The 23,382-nt window shown below is 35.8% G+C and overlaps 1 protein-coding gene across 1 annotated transcript; it reads left to right on the forward strand.

Moving 5' to 3' along the window:
* The first annotated feature begins 9,399 nt into the window (after positions 1-9,399).
* LOC103416299 (TMV resistance protein N-like) lies at positions 9,400-13,925 on the forward strand. Its single transcript, XM_070822119.1, has 5 exons — positions 9,400-10,338; positions 10,437-11,553; positions 11,654-11,929; positions 12,036-13,121; positions 13,196-13,925. The coding sequence occupies exons 1-5, from the start codon at positions 9,821-9,823 to the stop codon at positions 13,751-13,753; spliced, it is 3,555 nt and encodes a 1,184-aa protein (XP_070678220.1). The 5' UTR covers positions 9,400-9,820; the 3' UTR covers positions 13,754-13,925.
* The last annotated feature ends 9,457 nt before the right edge of the window (positions 13,926-23,382 follow it).

Genomic DNA, 23,382 nt, shown 5'->3' on the forward strand with positions numbered 1-23,382 from the left:
GGAAATGGAGGAATAAACAATTTTTTTAAGATAACCTTGCTATGCCGTATCTCCAAAAAAATATTATTGTTAAGGCTGTGAACGAGTGGGTTAAAGCCTCTCATACTGTATGCCCTAGTGGTCTTACAATGCAACCGTCTCTATCTTGGGACCCGACTCTTGAAGGGAAGGTGAAGCATAATGTTGATGGTAAATTGTCATTTGACTCCTTGAACAGTGTAGTTAAAATTGACTCATTGAACTATTTTTTTAATAAATAGACCTCAGAACTATTTGAAACTACCCAATTAACCCCTTGTCAGTAGATTTTAAGGAAAACTAATGAAAATGGCTTGAAAACTTTGAGTTTTAATGATAAGGACAAAATAAAGGATAAAGTGAATAGTACCATGATTGACTTTTTAGTGTAAAAATGTGGTTTTTCGTTAAAGTGAACAGTACCGGGTATTTTTCGTTAAAGTTCCCTAGATTTTATCCACTATTTCGTCAAATTCAAAGGCAAACTAGTTTTTCATCATTAATTTTTACTTGTCAACTATAACCACCAATAAAATTATGACATATGGACGCAAAATAATGTGTAGTGACAATGTGAAATGGTCATTTTTTTATTTTTTTTATTTTATGTTTTCTTGTTATGCTATATGTTTTACACTTTATTTTGTGACCATGAATCATAATTTTATTGGTGGTTACCATGATGAAATAGCTAATTTTCCCTTGCATTTGACAGAATGGTGGACAAAATCTAACGGCAAAGGGTTAATTGGTTGATTTTAAATAGTTCAAAGGGTTAATTTACTAAAAAAAATAGGTCAGGGAGTTAAACCACAGTTTGTCCTACTAGAAAACAATAGTGATTGGTTGTGTGGGTTTTCAGTCAACTTGGGTAAAAGGCGAGTGGTTAATGCTGAAATTTGGGGGCTTTATTTTGGTCTACAACTTTCAGTTAACAAAAGTTTCCAGGCTTTTGTGTGGAGATGGATTCAGCTATAGTGGTTAATTTAATTAACACTATAATTAATACCAACTTTCATCTTCTTGCCAGCATAATTGATCAATGCAGACAATTTATTGTATGCATAGCGGAATGCAGTTGGTTTATGTCTAATGGGAGAAAAACATTGTTGCATACGACCTTGCCAATTGTTTTGAGAATTTACGTAACTGGATGAGAACTCATTTATTTGATGATATGATCAGAGTCTCTAGGACTCAAAACATTTTGTAATAATGTATTGAGTTAGTTTTGGGGTGATCTATGTAACATCCCACATCGTCCACGGGAGTGAATCCTGTAAGCCTTATATGTATATTCTCATCTCTACCTAGCACAAGGCATTTTGGGAGCTCACTGACTTCGGGTTCCATCGGAACTTCGAAGTTAAGCGAGTTCGCGCGAGATCATTCCCATGATGGGTGACCCACTGGGAAGTTCTCGTGTGAGTTCCTAGAAACAAAATCGTGAAGGCGTGGTTGGGGTCCAAAGCAGACAATATCGTGCTACGGCAGAGTCAAGCTCGTGATGTGGTGGGAACCCGGGCTGGGATGTGACAATTTGGTATCAGAGTCTAACCCTAGCCGTGGTATGCCGACGAGGACGTCGGGCCCCTAAGGGGGGTGGATTGTAACATCCCACATTGCCTAGGGGAGTGAATCTTGTAAGCCTTATATGTATATTCTCATCTCTACCTATCACGAGACTTTTTGGGAGCTCACTGGCTATGGGTTCCATCGGAACTCCGAAGTTAAGCGAGTTTCTGCGAAAGCATTCCCATGATGGGTGACCCACTGGGAAGTTCTCGTGTGAGTTCCCAGAAACAAAACCATGAGGGTATGGTCGGGACCCAAAGCGGATAATATCGTGCTACAGCATAGTCGAGACTGGGATATGGTGGGGGCCCGGGCTGGGATGTGACAATTTATTGCCTGGGCCCCCACCATAACCCAGGCTCGACTCCACCGTAGCACAATATTGTCCGCTTTGGGCCCCGACTATGCCCTCACGGTTTTGTTTTTTGGAACTCACATGAGAACTTCCTAGTGGGTCACGTATCATGAGATTGTTCTCGCGCGAACTCGCTTAACTTCGGCTTTCCAAAAGAACTCGAAGCCAGTGAGCTCCCAAAAGGCTAAAAGACTTTTTATTATTATTCAATGATGAAATTGGCTTGAATTTCCCAAAAGATTTAGTTTTATTCAACTAAAATTGTACACTAATGTACACTAGAAGAATAAGAGAGTCTGAACATGAAACACAATGATTTAAAAAGAAAAAGCCAAGAAGATTTAAAGCCCCAAAAGGTGGTAAAGGGCTAAAAGTACAAAATACACAAGTCCAGACCGTAGTAGTACGAAAATGCAATACCAAACTAAACAAGCTAGAGTTGAGAATCGAGTATTGACACAAAACACTAGTACTGATCCTATGAAGAGCTACAATCAATTGTGATCCAGGTGATGAAGAACATGGAGAAAGTTATCATGGATCTTCAGTCTAAATCTTACAACTTAAACTGGACAAAGATTCAAAAAGAGGGTGTCTAAGAGAGGAAGATGATAAAGGAGGAAAGAAAGTAAGAGATACTTGAAGGAAATAGAGAGAAGTGAGAGGATCAGAAGATATATAGAGGAACAGGAGCGAGAAAAAAAAAACCGAGAGAATGAAGAGAGCGGATTAGAGGAGAGACGAAAAAAGTAAAAAAGAAAAGAAAGAGAAGGGTGAGATAGAGAGAATAAAAGAGAGATAGATTTGGAGTGAGAGGGAAGGAGGGAAAGAAAAGAAATGAGTCAATTTAAGTTTAAAAACTCTAAAAACTTACTTTTTCTGGTTTTAGAGAATAGACTATATTTATGAGTTAGTCTTGAGTTTAGTTTTTGAAAATAATCCTACCAAACAAGTTTTTAAGGCCTAAAACTTGAAAATTGTTTTTGAGTTTAAAAAATTGGATTCAAATAGAGTACCAAACAAGCTCTAAGGGCAAGGGCTTGTTTGGTATTTTATTTAAATTTTTTTATAATTTTTCAAAACATTTCTTAAGAATGTTTCTTGAAAACAATTTTCTTTAAGACTCAAAAACTTGTTTGGTTTGCGATTTAAAAATTCTAAATCTTACAACTTAAACTGGACAAAGAGATCCAAAAAGAGGGGTCTGAGAGAGAAAGATGATAAAGGAGAAAAGAAAGTAAGAGATAATTGGAGGAAAAATAAAAAAGTAAGAAGATCGGAGGAGATAGAGAGGAAGATGAGCAAGAAAAAGAACTGAGAGAATGAAGAGAGCGGATTGGAGGAGAGACGAAAAATGTAAAAAAAAATAAAGAGAAGGGTGAGAGAGGGAAAGAATAAAAGATAGATAGATTTGGAGTGAGAGGGGACGAGGGAGAGAAAAGAAAGTACTGAGTTTAAGTTTACAAACTCTAAAAACTTAGAGCCTGTTTGGTACTCTATTTGAATCCAACTTTTTAAACTCAAAAACAATTTTCAAGCTTTAGGCCTTAAAAACTTGTTTGGTATGACTATTTTCAAAAACTGAACTCAAGACTAACTCAAAAATATAGTCTATTATCTAAAAACAGAAAAAGTAAGTTTTTAGAGTTTTTAAACTTAAACTCACTCATTTCTTTCCTCTCCCTCCTCCCTTCTCACTCCAAATCTATATATCTTTTATTCTCTCTCTCTCTCCCTCTCTCACCCTTCTCTTTCTTTTTTTTTTTTACCTTTTTCGTCTTTCCTTTAATCTGCTCTCTTCATTCTCTCGGTTCTTTTTCTCGCTTCTCTTCCTCTCTATCTTCTCCGATCCTCTCACTTTTTTCTCTTTCCTCCAATTATCTCTTACTTTCTTTCCTCTTTTATCCTCTTTCTCTCTTAGACCCCCTCTTTTCGGATCTCTTTGTCTAGTTTAAGTTGTAAGATTTAGAATTTTTAAATCGCAAACCAAACAAGTTCTTGAGTCTTAAAGAAAATTGTTTTCAAGAAAAATTCTTAAGAAATGTTTTAAGAAATTATAAAAAAATTTAAATAGAATACCAAACAAGCCCATAATTTTTCACTCGCATTATAGTCCCATGGACTAGAAGATTTTTTTTATTATTCAAGAATGAAATTGGCTTGAAATTCCCCAAAGTTTTTTTTTTGTTTCAAGCTAAATTGTACGCTAACTACATTTATAAGAATCAGAAAGTTTGAACATGAGACAGAGTGGTTTGAAAAGAAAAGTTATAACCATCATAATCAACCATCCACTTCCCAGAAAGATTTAAAGTCAAGGCTAAAGCCTAAAAGTACAAAATACACAAGTCCAGCACATAATCGTACAAAACCAAACCAAACAAACCACAGTTATTTTTTGAATAAACGACATTATCTACACTAAGGAAGTGTGACCTAAGGTTCACAATGGGTGAGTCCTAATAAAGTGCTTAAAATTCGGTTTTAACGAAAATTGAACATAAAACCTTTCATTTTCAAGTGAAGAAGAATACTATTAAACCATAGTACTAAATGATACTGAACAAACCAAAGTTGAGAGTTGAGTATTGACACAAAACATTAGTACTGAATCCTCTCTCCTTCATCCCTCAGATGAAATGGTCATTTTTTTATTTTTATTTTATTTTATGATTTCTTGTTATGCTATATGTTTTACACGTTATTTTGTGACCATGAATCATAATTTTATTGGTGATTACCATGATAAAATAGCTAATTTTCCCTTGCATTTGACAGAATGGTGAACGAAATCTATAACAAAGGATTAATTGGTTGATTTTAAATAGTTCAAAAGGTTAATTTACTAAAAAAAATAGTTCAGGGAGTTAAACCCCAGTTTGTCCTACTAGAAAACAATAGTGATTGGTTGCGTGGGTTTTCAGTCAACTTGGGTAAAGGGCGAGTGGTTAATGCTGAAATTTGGGGGCTTTATTTTGGTCTACAACTTTCAGTAAACAAAAGTTTCCAAGCTTTTGTGTGGAGATGGATTCAACTACAGTGGTTAATTTAATTAACACTATAATTAATACCAACTTTCATCTGTTTGCCAGCATAATTGACCCATGCAGACAATTTATTATATGCATAGCGGAATGCAGTTGGTTCATGTCTAATGGGAGAAAAACATTGTTGCATATGACCTTGCCAATTAGAGTTATAATATGAATCTTGAGTACCATTGTTTTGAGAATTTACCTAACTGGATGGGAACTCATTTATTTGATGATATGATCAGAGTCTCTAGGACTCAAAACATTTTGTAATAATTTATTGAGTTAGTTTTGGGGTGATCTATCCCTTGTAGTACCAAAAAGAAGAAGAAGAAATTGGCAAATTTTAATGAGTTTAGAGACTTATTTTACTAGAAAAAAAAATCAGTTTAGATACTTAGTTTCCACTCCAGTTATAATTCACGGACTAAAAGACTTTTTATGATTATTCAATGATGAAATTGGCTTGAATTTCCCAAAAGATTTAGTTTTATTCAAGTAAAATTGTACACTAATGTACGCTAGAAGAATAAGAGTCTGAACATGAAACACAATGATTTAAAAAGAAAAAGCCAAGAAGATTTAAAGCCCCAAAAGGTGGTAAGGGGCTAAAAGTACAAAATACACAAGTCCAGACCGTAGTAGTATGAAATACAATACCAAACTGAACAAGCTAGAGTTGAGAATCGAGTATTGACACAGAACACTAGTGCCGATCCTATGAGGAGCTACAATCAACTGTGATCCAGGTGATGAAGAACATGGAGAAAGCTATCATGGATACCAGGGGAGAGATCATCAAGTTGTGCTCAGCCGCTTGCGAGTTACAGAGAAGGTTGGAGACAAAATTCTCTAATTTGTAATGAGTTTAAGAATTCTTTTTTGGTTAAAGTAATGGACAAAGTTAACTTTGAAGGGTAAATTAACAATTAAGCTCGCAACCTATACGAAATATTAAGGGCATATGGGCAAGAAAATGACAATATTATCTCCTTCAGTGTGTTATGTGCTACTTGCTTGACTTAAACTGATAGAAAAACTGATAAATTACCATCAAATCTTTTATCAAGATGAAATTGGCAACTAATAATGAGTTTAAGGACTTATTTTAAAGAAAAAATAAGTTTAGATACTTAGAGAGCTTGTTTGGTACTCTATTTGAATCTAATTTTTTAAACTCAAAAATAATTTTCAAGCTTTAGGCCTTAAAAACTTTTTTGGTTGGATTATTTTCAAAAACTGAACTCAAGACTAAGTCATAAATATAGTCAATTCTCTAAAAACAGAAAAAGTAAGTTTTTAGAGTTTTAAAACTTAAATTCACTCATTTCTTTTCTCTCCCTCCTCCCCTCTCACTCCAAATCTATTTCTCTTTTATTCTCTCTCTCTCACCCTTCTCTTTCTTTTTTTTACCTTTTTCGTCTCTCCTTCAATCATCTCTCTTCATTCTCTTGGTTTTTTTTTTCTCGCTCCTCTTCCTCTCTATCTCTTCCAATCCTCTCACTTCTTTCTCTTTCCTCCAATTATCTCTTACTTTCTTTCCTCCTTTATCCTCTTTCTCTCTCAGACGCCTTCTTTTTGAATCTCTTTGTCCAGTTTAAGTTGTAAGATTTAAAATTTTTAAATCGCAAACCAAACAAGTTTTTTAATCTTAAAGAAAATTGTTTTCAAGAAAAATTCTTAAGAAATGTTTTGAGAAATTATAAAAAAATTTAAATAGGATACTAAACAAGCCCTTAGTTTTTCACTCGCATTATAGTCCATGGACTAGAAGATTTTTTTTTATTATTCAAGAATGAGATTGGCTTGAAATTCCCCAAAGTTTTTTTTTCAAGCTAAATTGTACGCTAACTACATTTATAACAATAAGAAAGTTTGAACATGAGACAGAGTGATTTGAAAAGAAAAATTATAACCATCAGAATCAACCATCTACTTCCTAGAAAGATTTAAAGTCAAGGCTAAAGCCTAAAAGTACAAAATACGCAAGTCCAACCCATAATCGTACAAAACCAAACCAAACAAACCAGAGTTATTTTTTGAAGAAACGATATTATCTACACTAAATAAGTGTGACCTAAGGCTCACAATGGGTGAGTCCTAATAGAGTGCTTAAAATTCATTTTTAATGAAAATTGAACATAAAACCTCTCATTTTCAAGTGAATAATAATACTATTAAACCTTAGTACTAAATGATACTGAACAAACCAAAGTTGAGAGTTGAGTATTGACACGTAACATTAGTACTGAATCCTCTCTCCTTCATCCCTCAGATGAAATGGGTTGCCATGGGATGGGACTAGACTAGCTGTAGCACAACAATTCCGCATTTTTTCCACCACAACTATGACTTGCTTAATGACAAGAAGGGGTAAGCCACCGATCCTGACTTTTTGGCACATTTCCATCTTTTGTTTTGTTTTTAGTGGAAAAATAGTTTTCATTTTCTTGCAGAAATTGTTAATTTTGCCCCTACTACACTACACTACATACACATCACATTTTATTGTTGTTGTTATCTTACCTTTGTTAATTATTCGGTGTTACTTGGTTCATCCATAGATAGAATGATTTTTTTTCAACAAATCTATAGTTAGAATGATGAGGTGAGGAATAGAAATAGAAATGAATATCTGCCACCAAATAAAAGAATAAACAGGTTGTCAATCAAGTGTCTTCCGATGCTTAAATCAAACTTGAATGATGAATGAAAATTAAAGAGCTTAGGGTTTCTTTGTTGAGGAAATGTTCTTCCCTCTTCAGAATTTGGTTAATTTATTTGATGTTAATTAACATTTAAAAGCTACTTGTTTTGAATCTAATCTAAAAAAAGACCTAGTAGCTAGTGTCGATTTGTTAATTAACATTTAAAAGTTAATCCTTGATGATGTCTAGCCTCAACCAATTTCTCTTAATTATTTCATTGGTCGTTTTTGCTTTAAATTAAGGGAACTTTAACGAAAAGCACCCGGTACTGTTCACTTTAACGAAAAATCACATTTTTACACTAAAAAGTCAATCCTGGTACTATTCACTTTACCCTTTATTTTGTCCTTATCATTAAAACTCAAAATTTTCAAACCCTTTTTATTTGTTTTCCTTTAAATTAATCCCACTAGTAAAAAAACGCTGCAATCTTACGAAGCAAGTGGTTGGAAAGCGTCAAACGTCCAACAAGTAGTTGAAAACCGCACCCAGAATGCATGGAGGCCCCCAAAAAAATGAATAATTATTTTTGGTCCAATTAAGGATCAGGAGTAGGAGTAGGTAGTCACACTCACACTGACTTTTCTCAATCTTTTCTTGCCAATTAAAGTGAGGGTATTGAATTGAGAATGAGAGAGATTTTAATGGATTTATAAATTCATGAATTTTTATGGAGTTTAATTGATTTGTAGAGATTGCATATAAAATTTTGACTCAATTCCCTCGAAATCTCATAGGAAGAGGTGAAATTTGTAGATGCTTAAAAGACACTACGAAATATCTCCAATTCTCTCTAATTCCTCAACTTTCTCAAATTCTTTAAAATCAAATTTTAATTGAATACACCTGGAATGTTATAAACTTCTTTAAAATCCTAATTGAATACCCCCGGATTTATAAAGATTTTAATAAACTATCTTAAAATTTTAATTGAATATACCTTGAATTCCAGATAATCACTAAAAATCTTGATTGAATATCCATAGATTTATTAAAAGAATTAAAATCCCTTAAAATCTCAATTAAATACACCCCTAAGTCTGCTTCTTGGTCTTAATTTTGTTGTTTTCTAGTTGGATTGATTCCCATCGTCCCACTTGGCTTTCCCTACAACCTTCACTCTTTCTCTCTTTCATTATTTCCTTTCCCCAAAACCTCCCTCTTTTGGTCTGCTCTTATTTTTATTTAAGATTCTAAAAAACTTTAGATATTGGTAGGATGGTAGGTTAAGGCCTAGCACCTAAACAGCTAGACGGAGCCTAGACCACTAGACGAACTTAGTTAAATTTATTACATATCAAATAAAATTAATTAAATTTACTCTATAATATATAAATAAAGTTTAAATAAAATGTTATTTTAAAAAAGAATCTCTATAGGTAGTTATATGTAAAAATTTAAACAATTTATGTTAGATTTATATATTTTTAAGCTTATAAGTTTTGTTAGGCCTTTTATTCTAATTAACAAAATGTAAGATTGGGGCGTTAATCCTTGTTTTTGTCGGTTTGCACATGCTTAATAAAAAAGGAAAACTAATGAAAAGGGCTTGAAAACTTTGAGTTTTAACGATAAGGACAAAATAAATGGTAAAATGAATAGTACCATGATTGACTTTTTAGTGTTAAAATGTGGTTTTTCGTTAAAGTGAAGAGTAGAGGAACTTTTCGTTAAAGTTCCTAATAAAAAAAGCCTAACTAAAGTCTAAAGCGTGCTAAAGGTGCTAAAAGTCTAAACCACTGCCGCCTTCAGCCATTCCGTTTCTGCAATTGTAGATCCAGTTCCGTCCCTCTACTTCCTCTGCAGATTTCTCCAACCAATCCCACAGCGCCTCCCTCACTTCTTCTTCCTCTTCAAATTTCTCCAACCATTGTCGAAATATTCGTTCGCAATTGCAGATCGAGAGGGAGATAGCGAGACTCGGGGAGACATATCGGGTCTCGCTACAGATGTTCTTTCTCAGGCCATCAAACCACCCAGCGTCCGACCAGACCGCCTAGCGTCCGCCCAGACCGCCCAGGCGGCCGTCTTACGCCGCCTAATAACCTTGCCGATTTTAGAAACGATTTCGGGTTAATTGCGGCGGAGCACCGCCGCCAGCGCCTAGGCGGCCGCACCGTTTTTGCTTTGCAATGGCGATGAGCACCCAAAGAGCCTCTACACCACTTCTTTCTCTCGAATCAGCGCCTCGATGGAAGTACGATGTGTTTTTGAGTTTTAGGGGTGTAGACACCCGCAAGGGTTTTGTATCCCATTTATACCACGAATTGTGCAAGTTCCAAGGAATTACAACTTTCCTTGACGATCGAGAGCTTGAAGAAGGAACAAGTATTCCTCTTGAGCTCCCGAGTGCGATAAAAGAATCGCATATTGCAATCGTTGTTCTTTCACCAAACTATGCTTCTTCCAAATGGTGCTTGAATGAACTTACAACCATTCTTCAATGCATGGAAGCTAGGAACTCAGTTCTGCCGGTCTTTTACGAGACAGATCCATCCGACGTTGGAAATCAACGGGGATCTTTTGCCAAAGCCTTCGCGGAGCATGAAGAAAAGTTCATCACTACCGAAGATAAAAAGAAGGTTGTCCAATGGAAGGCTGATCTAAAAAGACTGTCCAAAATTTCTGGTTGGCATTCAAAGCAATACAAGTAAGCATGCATGAACAACTTTAATTTCCCATGTCTTAACAGAGTCAAACTTGAATGCTTCGCTTATGTTTTTTTATTGGTTATTTTATACCTTGTAGGTGTGAAAGTGAGCTTATTGAAAAAATCGTCAATAGTGTGCGGAGGAAGGTGCAGGCTGCGTTCACCGTGTCAGATTCCTCACAGAAATTGGTCGGAATTAATTTTGGGCTTGAGCAACTAAGTTTGCTATTAGCTCATGATGCCAATGATGTTCGCTTTATAGGGATAACGGGAATGGGTGGCATCGGTAAGACAACCCTTGCCAAGCTAGTTTATGATAGAATCTTCCATCATTTTGAAGTTTACTGCTTTCTCGCAAATATCAGAGATCGTACTCTATTTAGTCTTCAACAACAACTTCTTTTCCCAGTCTTGAAAGAAAAGATTGAGAAAGTTTGGGATCAACAGTTGGGAATCATATACACTGAGAAGTGCTTACGCAACAAAAAGGTTCTTCTTGTACTTGATGATGTGGATCAAATAAACCAGCTACAAGTACTAGCTGGAAAAGAAGATTGGTTTGGTAGTGGGAGTAGAATTATCTTTACAACTAGAAATGAACGTTTGCTAGTCCAGCATGGCATAACTTTATGTCATGGTGTCAAGTTGTTAAATGATGATGAAGCTCTTGCTCTGTTTAGTCAACATGCCTTTAAGAAAGATCTGCCCGAAGACGGGTTTTTGGAACTGTCTAAGTATTTCATTAATCATGCTGGAGGCCTTCCATTTGCTCTTGAACAGTTGGGGTCGGCTTTGTTTAAGAGAGGTCTAGATGCATGGAATAGTGTACGGGATAATCTAAAAAAAATTCCTAATCCAACAATTTTTGATAAACTCAAAATAAGTTATGATGGACTAGAAGAGATGGAGAAGAGAATTTTTCTCGATGTTGCATGTTTTCACAAAGGGAAGCACACGCAGCGAGTAATTGAAATACTAGACAATTCCTTTGATATTTCAAGCCGGATCTTGATAGATGCTCTAATTGAGAAATCTCTCCTAACCTCTGAAAAATGCTTCCTGTATGATACTTCAGTCCAGTACAGCGAGATAGGGATGCATGATTTGATACAAGAAATGGCATGGAGAATTGTTGGTAACGAGTCTAAAGAGCCTGGCTTGCGGAGTAGGTTGTGGCTTCCTAATGACATTTTTCATGTGTTCATGACCAATACGGTAAGAAGTTATGTAAGATTACCAAGTTCGATAGAAGATATTATTTTTTTAGCACGATACTAAATGTGAAATTGACATTTCCTACATTCTTGGTTATTAGGGGACAAGAGCTATTGAAGGCATAGGCCTACGGTTACCCGAAATAGAAGAGGTGCACTGGAACTGTGAAGCCTTCTCTAACATGTCTGGACTGAGGTTTCTGGAATTTGACAATTTGATCGTTTCTTCAAATCCCAAATTTCTTCCGTGTTCTTTGAGAATTATGAATTGGAGTTTGTATCCTTCCAAGTCTCTTCCACCAAGCTTTCACCCGCGTTTCCTTACTGAACTACAAATGTGTGATAGCAAACTTGTTCGGCTTTGGGATGGAAAAGAGGTAAGAATATACTCAATGAATGCTATTTAACAATTTTTTTATGTCCAATAAAATTGTAAGGTTTTGGAATTGGAAGCTTATATACATTATTTGTTGTATTCTGCAGAATTTCCCCAACTTGAAATATATTAATCTTAGCTACTCACGTAAACTGATAAGTACCCCAGATTTTACTGGTCTTCGAAATCTTGAGAAGTTGTTTCTTATGTGGTGTACGAATTTAGTTGAGGTACACCCGTCTATTGCAGTTCTTAAAAGACTTAAAGTTTTGCAACTTTTTGGCTGTAAAAGTATTAAGAGTCTCCCAAGTGAGCTAGAAATGGATTCCCTTGAACGTTTAGATCTTATGGAATGCTCCAAAGTGAAAAAGATTCCAGAATTTTCAAAACAGATGAAAAATTTGTCCAAGGTTTATTTAGGTGGGACTGCGATTGAGAAATTACCTTCAACAATTGGACATCTGGTTGGCCTTACTGTACTGGTTATTAGTGATTGCAGAAATCTGTTGGATATTCCTGTTGAGATTTGTAATTTGAAGTCTCTTAAAAAGCTGTCGATCAGGGGAAGTTCAAAAATCGAAAAACTCCCAGGGAAGATGGAGTTTTTAGAGTGGCTTGATTTGGTGTTAACCGGTATAAGAGAGCCGCTTGTTGATGTGAAAAATCTCAAAACGCTGTGGGCTTATGGATCAATTGGTAAGCAAAGGGATGAGTGGGGCCTTCTCCGCTTATTTGGAATTAGAAAGAGTCATGAGCCTTGTTGGGGTTTGGTGTTGTCTTCTTTGAATCATTTGCGTTGTTTGGAGAACTTACAACTACACTATAATGATCTTAGTGAAGGTGATATCCCCCATGATATTGGTAACTTGTCCTCTTTACGAGTGTTAAATCTTAGTGGAAACAATTTTACAACCCTTCCAGCAAGCATCAAATGCCTTTCTCGACTTGAGTCTTTTAACTTGGAGGGGTGCCAAAGACTTGAGCAACTGCCAGATCTTCCGTCAAATAGCGAATTACACGTAAAAGTAGATAATTGTACCTCCTTAGAAAGGTTGTCGGATCCCTCGAAGTTGAGCAGCAGATTTGCCAATATTTATGATTTTACTTTCAGTTCTCGGAATTGCATTACTTTGGTTGAAGATGAAGACTGGATGAGTACAATATATTCAAGGATCGTGAAATTCGCCACTAAGGTACTCTGTCTCTCTCTCTCTCTGTCTCTCTCTCTCTCGCTTTCCCCCCCCCCCTAATGGTTCTTTTGGTGCAGGGAATCTGTCCTTCTTTGTATGAGGTAATCGGTGGTTCTTTGGATCCTTATTATATTTTATGCCCCGGAAAGGGGATTCCCGAGTGGTTCAACAATCAAATTGTGGGACATTCGCTAAATGTGGAGCTACCTCCTCAATCATGTAGCAGCTGGATGGGAATTGCTTTTTGCGTTGTTTTTTCACAACCTAAGGAAAACTTGGGAAATCCAGCTGCGCTTCAATATTATGGTTTCAAAATTCAGTGTTTGCCTGGGATTTCATGTTGGATTTCTGAAACAGAGCATTTAGTGTCAGAACATCTTTGGATATTTTATTTGTCTCGAGAACAATGTCAGGAACAGTTTTCATTTGAAACAGATTATCATGCTAGAGGAAATGGACCAAATATGGTGAAAATGTGTGGGGCTCGTTTGGTGTACAAGCAAGATTTGGAAGAGCTCAACCAAACATTGAAAATCTTGAAGCGAACACATGGATATTGTGAAGAGGCAGCTCCAAGTGAAAGTGGTAGTTTTGATGACAAAGAACAAGCTCACAAAAGGCAGAAGGAAGAATAAAAATTGCCTTCTGCTTTATTTAACCATTCAATGCTTCAGAGTCGTACTTGGAAAGCTAAATATTGTGCTTTTTCTCAGAATCCATATTAGTTAGTCACCATCTCAAGCCCTGTATAACCTACCTGATATTTGATTATTTTTTTCCTCAAAGTTAATTTATTTGATCCAGCAATGAAGTCTCTGTATATACAGTTAATAATGTGCATCTCTCATCTATGTCAAATTGAAATAAGAAAGATGCAAGTATGGAAGATAGAAAATATGGAAGAAAAATATCTTATGATAATTTCACATTAGCCGAATTGAAGCAAAATTTATTATGCTATGAACAGATAAGTAGCTATAGAGATAATGTAAAAATGCTTGGGATGTATGAAAAACCAATAAGGAAGTTGTCTGTACGTTGTTCTTCAAATAAGTGCTGGATATTCAATAAAAATATTGTGATAGTTGTGAATCTTTTCTTTATTGTGGGTACTGATAATTTTGAACTCAAACTGAAGGCAGATTTTTAATGGTGAGACTAAGGCGCAACTATTAAGTGAATATTGTTTGACTTGTCCGGCATAAATCAACCTTAATATGGTCTACTATATGTAATAGGAATGTATTATTAGAGAATAATATATATATATATATATATATATATATATATATATATATATTGTGATTTGGTTACCCAAAGATATCAATCCTATATTGTGAGTCTTATATAGGAAATAGAATTGATGTAATCCTTATACGATTATGATTATGATTACTTGGAGGTCAAGAAAGTAGATTTAGTGTTTCCTTTATGGAAGGAACTTTAAGTCTTTTGACCTATATAAATACTGGTCCGTATGAACCCTAAAAGACACACAGAAAATGCTTCCCATTGAGCTTAAGTGTTAAGGCTAGGAATTCATAGAAGACCCGGTGTTCTTATCTCAGTGCAAACTGTTTTTTCATGACCGCTGCATGAGCTTCTTCAGGTTAGGGTTTATATGTATTTACGTACTAATCTCATGCATGCAGTGTTTTAGTTATATAACCTTAAGGAGATAACAATTGGTATCAGAGCCCTAGGTTATATAGTTAAAACCTATAATTACAGTCATTATCAATGCATGTATAATCTGTTGAATGAATGGTGCATTAGTACCTATAAAGCCTATGTGATCAGTATGCATATATTACCTGGTGAAATCATATATTCAAGCCCTAGCCGATTATCATGAAATAGCTGTGTAATATAATCAAGTTACTGTCCATGCTTGCATTTAAAATCATAACGTGGATGGAGTTCATCTTCCTATAGGTGTTGATCGTGTTTTCATGGTTAGACTTTAAATGGCATAACATGATATATGCATTATACCAATTGTGGTTTTTTTCCATTTGCTCATAAGTGTTAGAAACAATCATGAAAGTAACTGATATAATGCATATGTTAGTGTTAGAAGCATTTTAATTCATCAGCTCTTAAGTGTTGAATTAATCTTGTCTTATGAAGTTTACTGGGATGTTTAATTTTAAAGTATGCATGATGTTCATTCAATTATGAATGTTGTGAACACAGTTCAAACCTTGAGTGGTACAAACTACAAAAAGTGGAAGCAAGACTTAGACATTTGTCTGGGGTTAATGGATCTTGACATAGCTATTAGGGAAGACTCTCCTCCAGAACCTGCTGTAGATGCAATTGTTGATGTCAAGGCCAAGTATGAAAAGTGGTTAAAAGCAAATCGTATTGCTCTCCTGGTGATCAAGAAGTCCATATCTGACACGGTAAGGGGAGGAAAACCAGATTTTGAGAAAGCAAGGGAGTATCTGACTTTGATCCATGAGAAATTTAAGGAATCAGACAAAGCTAAAACAGGTAATCTCATGAATGATCTTATGTCAAAGAAATATAATGGCTTGGGATGTGTAAGAAAGCACATACTAGAGCTACTGGACATTGGTGCAAAATTGAATGCACTGGATGTCCCCATGAGTATGCATTCTTGGTTCATGTAGCACTTAATTCATTACCTAATGAATACTCATAATTGAGAGCACATATAATGCACATAAAGAGCAGTGGAGTTTAAATGAATTAATTGCCATATGTGTGCATGAAGAACAACATATCAGGTTTGAGATAATTGACAAGAAGGTCAACATGGTGACTGAGTTCAAGAACAATGTTCAAAAGCTAGAAAGTGGGAAGGATACATCGAAGCTTGGAGTGAATAAGAACTCCAAAAGCATCAAGGGAAAGTGTTTCTTCTGCAAGAAACTCGGCCACATGAAGAGAAACTGCCAGAGATATAAGAAGTGGCTCGAAAGTGGCAAGGGAAAAGGTAATATTGCAATTTATAAAGGTGAAGTATTAGTTTGTTTTGAAACAAATAACACTGAGTTTGCTAGAGTTTCATGGTGGGTTGACAGTGGTTCTTCGGTACATGTGACAAATTCTTTGCAGGGCTTTATAAACAAAAGAGTGCCAAGTAAGGATGAAGTCTTAATGATCGTGGGAACTGGAGACAAAGCTGCTGTCAAGTTCATTGGAACAATTAGAATTAAGTTAGAGTCTGGTTTTGTTTTGGAATTACAAGATGTCTATTATGTACCTTCAATTAGAAGGAACCTAGTGTCAGTCAGTCAACTTGTTAAGAAAATTTTCAAATCATCAATAAATGACAATGGCTTCATTATTTACCAAGGTTTGCAAGTTATTGGAAATGGTTTTCATATGGTTAGACAGAAAAGACTTAATCAAAGTGAGACATCGTCCACTCTCTAGCATAAAAGATTGAATCACATTTTGATTGAGATGGTTAAAACTCTGAGCAAAACTGGTATTTTGCCAGAGTTAGAACTAGACCACTATGTCACATGTATTGAATGCATAAAAGGAAAAATGGTTAACTCACACAAAAAGGATGCAACCAGAAGCACTGATCTCCTTGAGATTGTGCATATGGATATATGTGGACCTTTCCCCACTCCAACATATGCTGGTTATAAGTATTTTATAACCTTCATAGATGACTTCTCGAGATATTGTCACTTATATTTGCTCTCTAAAAAATCAAGTGCACTTATGGCTTTTAAAATCTACAAGGTTGAGGTGGAGAAATAGTTAGAGAAAAGAATTAAGGTGGTGAGATCTGACAGAGGGGGTGAATACTATGGGAGATACACTGAGCATAGCAGAAACCTTGGACCCTTTGCACTTTACTAACAAAAAGAAGGGATAATAGCTCAGTACACGAATCCTGGTACTCCACAACAAAAGGGAGTATCAGAAAGGAAGAATTGTACATTAAAAGACATGGTAAGAAGCATGATGAGTGCAACAAACTTACCAGTGTTTTTGTGGGGTGATGTCATTAAGACTGCAAACTACATATCTAATAGAGTTCCCAACAAATATGTGACTACAACACCTTTTGAATTGTGGTACAAAAGAAAGCCAAGTCTGCAACATTTGAGAATTTGGGGTTGTAAGGCTAAGGCAAGGGTATATAACCCTCAAGAAAGAAAACTAAACCCTAAGACAGTGAGCTGTTACTTTGTGGGATATCCTCAGGGAACAAAAGGTTACAAGTTCTATTGTCCCAATCACTCCATTAGATTTGTTGAGACTAGAAAAGTGAAATTTATAGAAGAATGATCAATGGAAGGGATCAACAATGAGATTGTTTTTAAGAGAAAACTGAAGAAATCATAACTGATTCATTGCATCATATTACACCAAGTGTAGATAACCATTTAGACTTGGAGTATATTGTTCCAGTTGTAGATAATGGTGTACATGAAACACAAACGAATGCCAATAATGATGTAGTGAATGAACAAGAGAATGCAGACAATGCAATACAGACACAAAACCAAGCTGCAAAAGAAATATTGAACGATGTTGCACCTGAACTCAGAAAGTCAACAAGATTGAGAAAACCTGCAATCTCAGACGATTTTGTGGTGTATTTGAATAAGACTGACATTGACATTGGAGAACCATTGACTTACAAAGAAGCAATGAATGGTCTACAACAAGAGGAATGGTTAAAAGCTATGAAATCAGAACTTGAGTCGATGCAGAAAAATGAAGTCTGGCAGCTTGCAATTTTGCCAAAAGGATCCAAGCTTATAGGATGTAAATGGGTATACAAAACAAAGAAGGACTCGAATGGAAATATAGAGAGACTAAAAGCTAGGCTTGTAGTTAAAGGGTGCTAGGCTTGTAGTTAAAGGGTACACTCAACAAGAAGGAGTGGACTACAATGAAACGTTCTCACCAGTCTCTACAAAAGACTCTTTCATATTTGTGATGGCTCTAGTTGCTCACCATGATTTATTTCTTCATCAAATGGATGTTAAAACAACCTTTTTAAATGGCAAACTTGAAGAAGAAATATATATGAGACAACCTGAGGGATTCATTAATGAAAGAGAGAGAGAGAATTGGTTTATAAACTTCAGAAATCCATATATGGATTAAAACAAGCATCCAGACAATGGTACCTAAGATTTGATGAAGTTATGCAATCACATGTTTTTGTAGAGAACTTTGAAGATGAATGCATTTATGTCAAGTCTAGTGGGAGACATTTCACCATCTTGGTACTGTATGTGGATGATATATTGATTGCAGGCACAAATTTGAGTCTACTACAAGAAACTAAAATCCTGTTGAGTGATAATTTTGAGATGAAAGACATGGGAGAAGCCTCATATGTTCTTGGAATAGAAATTACACGTGATAGGAAGAGGTTTACTTGGTTTATCGCAAAAGGGTTATATTGACAAGGTTCTGAATAGATTTAACATGTCAAACTGCAATGGTAGTGAAGTGCCAGTTACTAAGGGAGATAAATTAAGCAAGGAGCAGTCTCCCAAAACTGACATTGAGAAAAGGGAAATAGAAGACAAGCCATATGCTTCAGTAGTGGGTAGCTTAATGTATGCACTAGACCTGATATACATTAAATCTATTGGGAAGATATCAGTCAAATCTGAGGCAAGCACATTGGATTGCAGCCAAGAAAGTAATGAGGTACTTACAGAAAACCAAAGACTATAAGCTGGTTTATAGGAAGGGCACAAACTTGGAAATTGTTGGTTATTGTGATTCAGACTTTGCAGGATGTCAAGATTCATTGAAATCGACATCTAGCAATATATTCATGATGGCATGAGGTGTTATTTCTTGGAAAAGCATGAAGCAAAAAAACATAGCAACGTCAACGATGATGGCTGAATATATGGCATGTTTCGAGGCTACTTCACATGTTGTGTGGATTGGTAAATTCATAGAAGGGATGAGTGTGCTGAAGATTATTAACAGACCACTACAAATTTTTTGTGATAACACTGTAGCTGTATTCTACTCCAAGAATAACAAAAGATCTTCGGGGACCAAACATATGCACATCAAGTATAGACTTATCAGAGAAAAGATCAAACAAGGTTTTGTCAAGGTTAGCTACATTGACACTGCATCAATGCTTGCAGATCCCTTGAATAAAGCGCTGCCAGTTGCAATTTTTAAGCAGCATGTAATGAATATGGGTTTGATCATAGATTTTGATATGCTGAGTTAGTGGGAGTAGATGTTGTTAGCAAGTTTGCAGTGAATAAGTGAGTTATTTTCACAAAGGTTTTATGGATTATAGTTTGTTACTTAAAGTTCTGAATTCATGAAACTTGTTTTCTGGTTAAGTGTTCACATAAAGCAAAATACATGCATGCATTTAGGTAAATCTTGTCTGCAATTTGTGATTTTACTATACATGTTTTAAATTGCAGGATAGTTATGATCACTCATTGAGTGATACTCACTTGTGTAAACAAGTATGCAGGCTCACTCGAAGCATAAAGCGTAGTCACATAACTACAATAAAGAGGATCTGAGATGATATAAGGAAGACCAAATTATAGTTAGGAGTTCATCTCTCGATCATAATTAGATGGTGTTTCATGTGGATAAGACATTCAACATGTGTGATTATGAAGGTTCTAAGTTATGACAACTTTACAACCTTGTTAGTTCCATGTTGTATGGTTTATTTGACAGAAACTTGGATAAGGATGGGATGTAATCACTGTACATGGCCATTAAGACTATATTGGTCTCAAATCTAAGACGAAGCATGAACATTACATTTCGTAGACCAAGTGGGAGAATGTTGGACTTGTCCGGCATAAATCAACCTTAATATGGTCTACTATATGTAATAGGAATGTATTATTAGAGAATAATATATATATATATATTGTTTGTACCATACTTGACCAATCCCGAAACTACTGAGCACCGGTCAACGTTATACCATCAAGGACCCAGAAGAGCTTCCCTTCAACCAGGAGGTCAATCACAATGCGACACGTGTCGACATCAGAAGACAATCACAGCTCGACACGTGTCAAACTCAGAAGCCAATCACAACACGACACGTGTCAATGTTAGAACAAAACTAGAAACTCTCCTCTATAAATAGGGATCATTCTCCCACAATAATCTCTAATGTCATTTTGTACTAAACTATTCACTAGAATTCACAAAATGAGAGCTTGAACCTATGTATTTGTGTAAACCCTTCACAATTAATGAGAACTCATCTACTCCGTGGACGTAGCCGATCTGGGTGAACCACGTACATCTTGTGTTTGCTTCCCTGTCCCTATTCATTTACGTACTTATCTTCACTAGTGATCGAAGCAACCAAGCGAAGGTCACAAACCTGACACTTTCGGTCCTCTCCCACGACCTCGCTGATTTTGTGCATCAACATATATATATATATATATATATATATATATATATTGTGATTTGGTTACCCAAAGATATCAATCCTATATTGTGAGTCTTATATAGGAAATAGGATTGATGTAATCCTTATACGATTATGATTATGATTACGTAGAGGTCAAGAAAGTAGATTTAGTGTTTCCTTTATGGAAGTAACTTGAAGTCTTTTGACCTATATAAATACTGGTCCCTATGAACCCTAAAAGGCACACAGAAAAGGCTTCCATTGAGCTAAGTGTTAAGGCTAGGAATTCATAGAAGACCCGGTGTTCTTATCTCGGTGCAAACTGTTTTTTCATGGCCGCTGCAGGAGCTTCTTCATGTTAGGGTTTATATGTATTTACGTACTAATCTCATGCATGCAGTGTTTTAGTTATATAACCTTAAAGAGATAACAAATATTTATTTATGTGCAGGATGAGAAGAAGTTCATCATACCAGGTTAATTTCAGCGTGATTATTTTCAGAATGAAACTTCAGCTGCAGATGTTGCCTAATTGAACTATTTTAAACATGGTTGGAACTTGGTAGGTGATTTTTTGTGCTTAAATAGGTTCTGATATAGCCACAATTAATTAAGTCCAGAAAGAAGTAGAATATCTTGAAAACTATATTTTTTAACTTTCCAAAACGTGTTTGTTCTCTGCCCCTAGGACCTCATGTTCTTTTTCAGTTGCCCTTTCTTTTCGTATAGTTTCTGAATTTTCTGCACATGCCCTAATGCAACTTGCCAAAAGAGCTGAGGCTTTAGTTTTCCAATCTGTTACTACTCCAGAAAATAACCCAAAAAAATAGAGTTGACGTAGTATATATAGTATATCCTATGGGAAATTGGCCGTTCTAGTATGAATTCAAACACGCAGTCCCGAAATAGAAAAACATATGCCCCATGCTAAACTCGACACTATGAACACCCACAATTTAGGTTTGTTTTCAACCATTCGCTCCCCTCGCTCTCACTCATGGTTAGTGGAAGTGACGGGATGTGACTGTTCTTCCAAAAGTGCTTTTAGAGCAGTTATGGAGAGTTGCCAGTCTGTATTTTCTGTTGGCAACTGTTTTGTTTATCACTTCTTTAGCTCCTAGTACTATAATAAGTTTGATTTCTCCTTTGGTCTTTGTAGTGGGGGCAAGCATGATTAAGGAGGCAGTGGAGGATAAGCATAGATTTTTCAGGTAAAACATATAAATACTGTAGAATTTTTCTTGTTAATTAATTTCAGTTTATACGCTCTTCTTCCATATGTTATCTTCAGTTTGTATGCTCTTCTTCCATATGTTATCTTCAATTTATACTCCCCAGTTTAGAATCTCTTCTCCCCTCTTTGAAATTTCGTATGATCATAAACCACGTTGACTTTCCTGTTCTTTCTTTATATTCATTGCATGAAGTTTATAAATATGAAACCCGATAATTCCTTTTGCTTTAATCGATGATTGCGTATCTGGTGACGATTTTTGTCAATCCTCCCTAATTAGACATAATTAGTAGCTTAGAGGAGTCTGAATAACTTCTGTCAAGTAAACCTACAAGCTAACTTTGTGTCCTGCATCGATTGTTGGTGCATCTACGCCTCACGGCATTTCTTTACTCTTACTGTCTACTTCTCCTCTGCAGTGCAGTTTGTTGCATTTCGGAATGAAGCTTACGTACTAGCTAGGTCAGTTACACCACCCATTGATCGGGTCTTCTGCCTTGCCGCAATTCAATGATCGTGTACGGACGTGGAAGAATGGTTATGGAATGAGGAACGCGGTTGAGCCTGAGATGTAGAGTTCGAGATGCAAGTGGACTATAGACACTAGATTTAACATTTGGAACAATGGCTTTCTCCTCGTCACCAACGCTGCATCAAGCATATATGCGGCTGCAAGTTTGAACATTTATGTTCCTCACACATTGTATTTGTAGCATGTATTTAGTGTACAAAGTAGGTATTGATTACCAACTCTGATTAGTTACTGGTTTCCGATAGAATGATTAATAGAAACATAGAGAGAGTATTTTTTTTAGCATAGATTCGGTTACTTCAATTCTGAGAAGCATCACCATCAGATTTTGAAATTCACTTCATTTTGGATCATTAAATCATTCAATAAAGCACAAAACCATTCGCTTTTGCAGAGTGGTTCTTTGCCATCAAACTATCACTTCAACTTGGACCTACCTGGTCACAATATTCATGTGTTCACCTTAGGATATTCATCGTTCCATTCAGTTCTTCCAAGTCTTGCTTTGACACCAAATGCGCTCCACACTTACTTCACAATCAAGCATTTATTGAAACTTTTCAATCCTTCTACTGAACCCAAATGCATTTCGAACAGAAACTTGAAGTAATATTTCCTTTGGGTGTGGCATCCCAATATTCCTGCTGATGCATGTAAAACATCCAAAGGTGATCTCTCACGAGATGCCTGTCGTTCCTAAAACTCAATCCAGACAGAAGACTTGTTTGGATAATAAACATTGAATCTGGAATAATCATCTTCAATTAAATTGGACAGGTAATCCACCTCGTGTTTGATGAGCAAAATTGTACACAGACTAAATTGGTAACAAATCCGAAATAATAAAAATAGGATAGGTTATGCAATCCATCCTCACACATGGGTCACAAGCCCGCATCCGCCATCTTCTTTTTTGTCTATACAATGCTCAACTAGAAGACGTTCGTCTCTTGCTGTAACGATGATTCTATTTCTCATGCCAAACCGATCTCTATTTCCAGCCAATAATTCTAGTTGGTGTATTCCATCTACATTATCAAGAATGAGGGAAGTTTTTTATCACAATTTTTTGTCAAAGCAAATTAATGTCAGAAGTCAAACGATTGAGTCAAAGAGA

The sequence above is a fragment of the Malus domestica genome, chromosome 05 (assembly GCF_042453785.1).
Source record: "Malus domestica chromosome 05, GDT2T_hap1".
Taxonomy (NCBI): Eukaryota; Viridiplantae; Streptophyta; class Magnoliopsida; order Rosales; family Rosaceae; genus Malus; species Malus domestica.

Excerpts from the sequence above, each read along its gene's own strand:
- LOC103416299 (XM_070822119.1), top strand. The coding sequence starts at position 9,821 with ATGGCGATGAGCACCCAAAGAGCCTCTACACCACTTCTTTCTCTCGAA. Across the intron at positions 10,339-10,436 it reads TGGCATTCAAAGCAATACAA|GTGTGAAAGTGAGCTTATTG; the intron begins GTAAGCATGCAT and ends TATACCTTGTAG. Across the intron at positions 11,930-12,035 it reads GGCTTTGGGATGGAAAAGAG|AATTTCCCCAACTTGAAATA; the intron begins GTAAGAATATAC and ends TGTATTCTGCAG.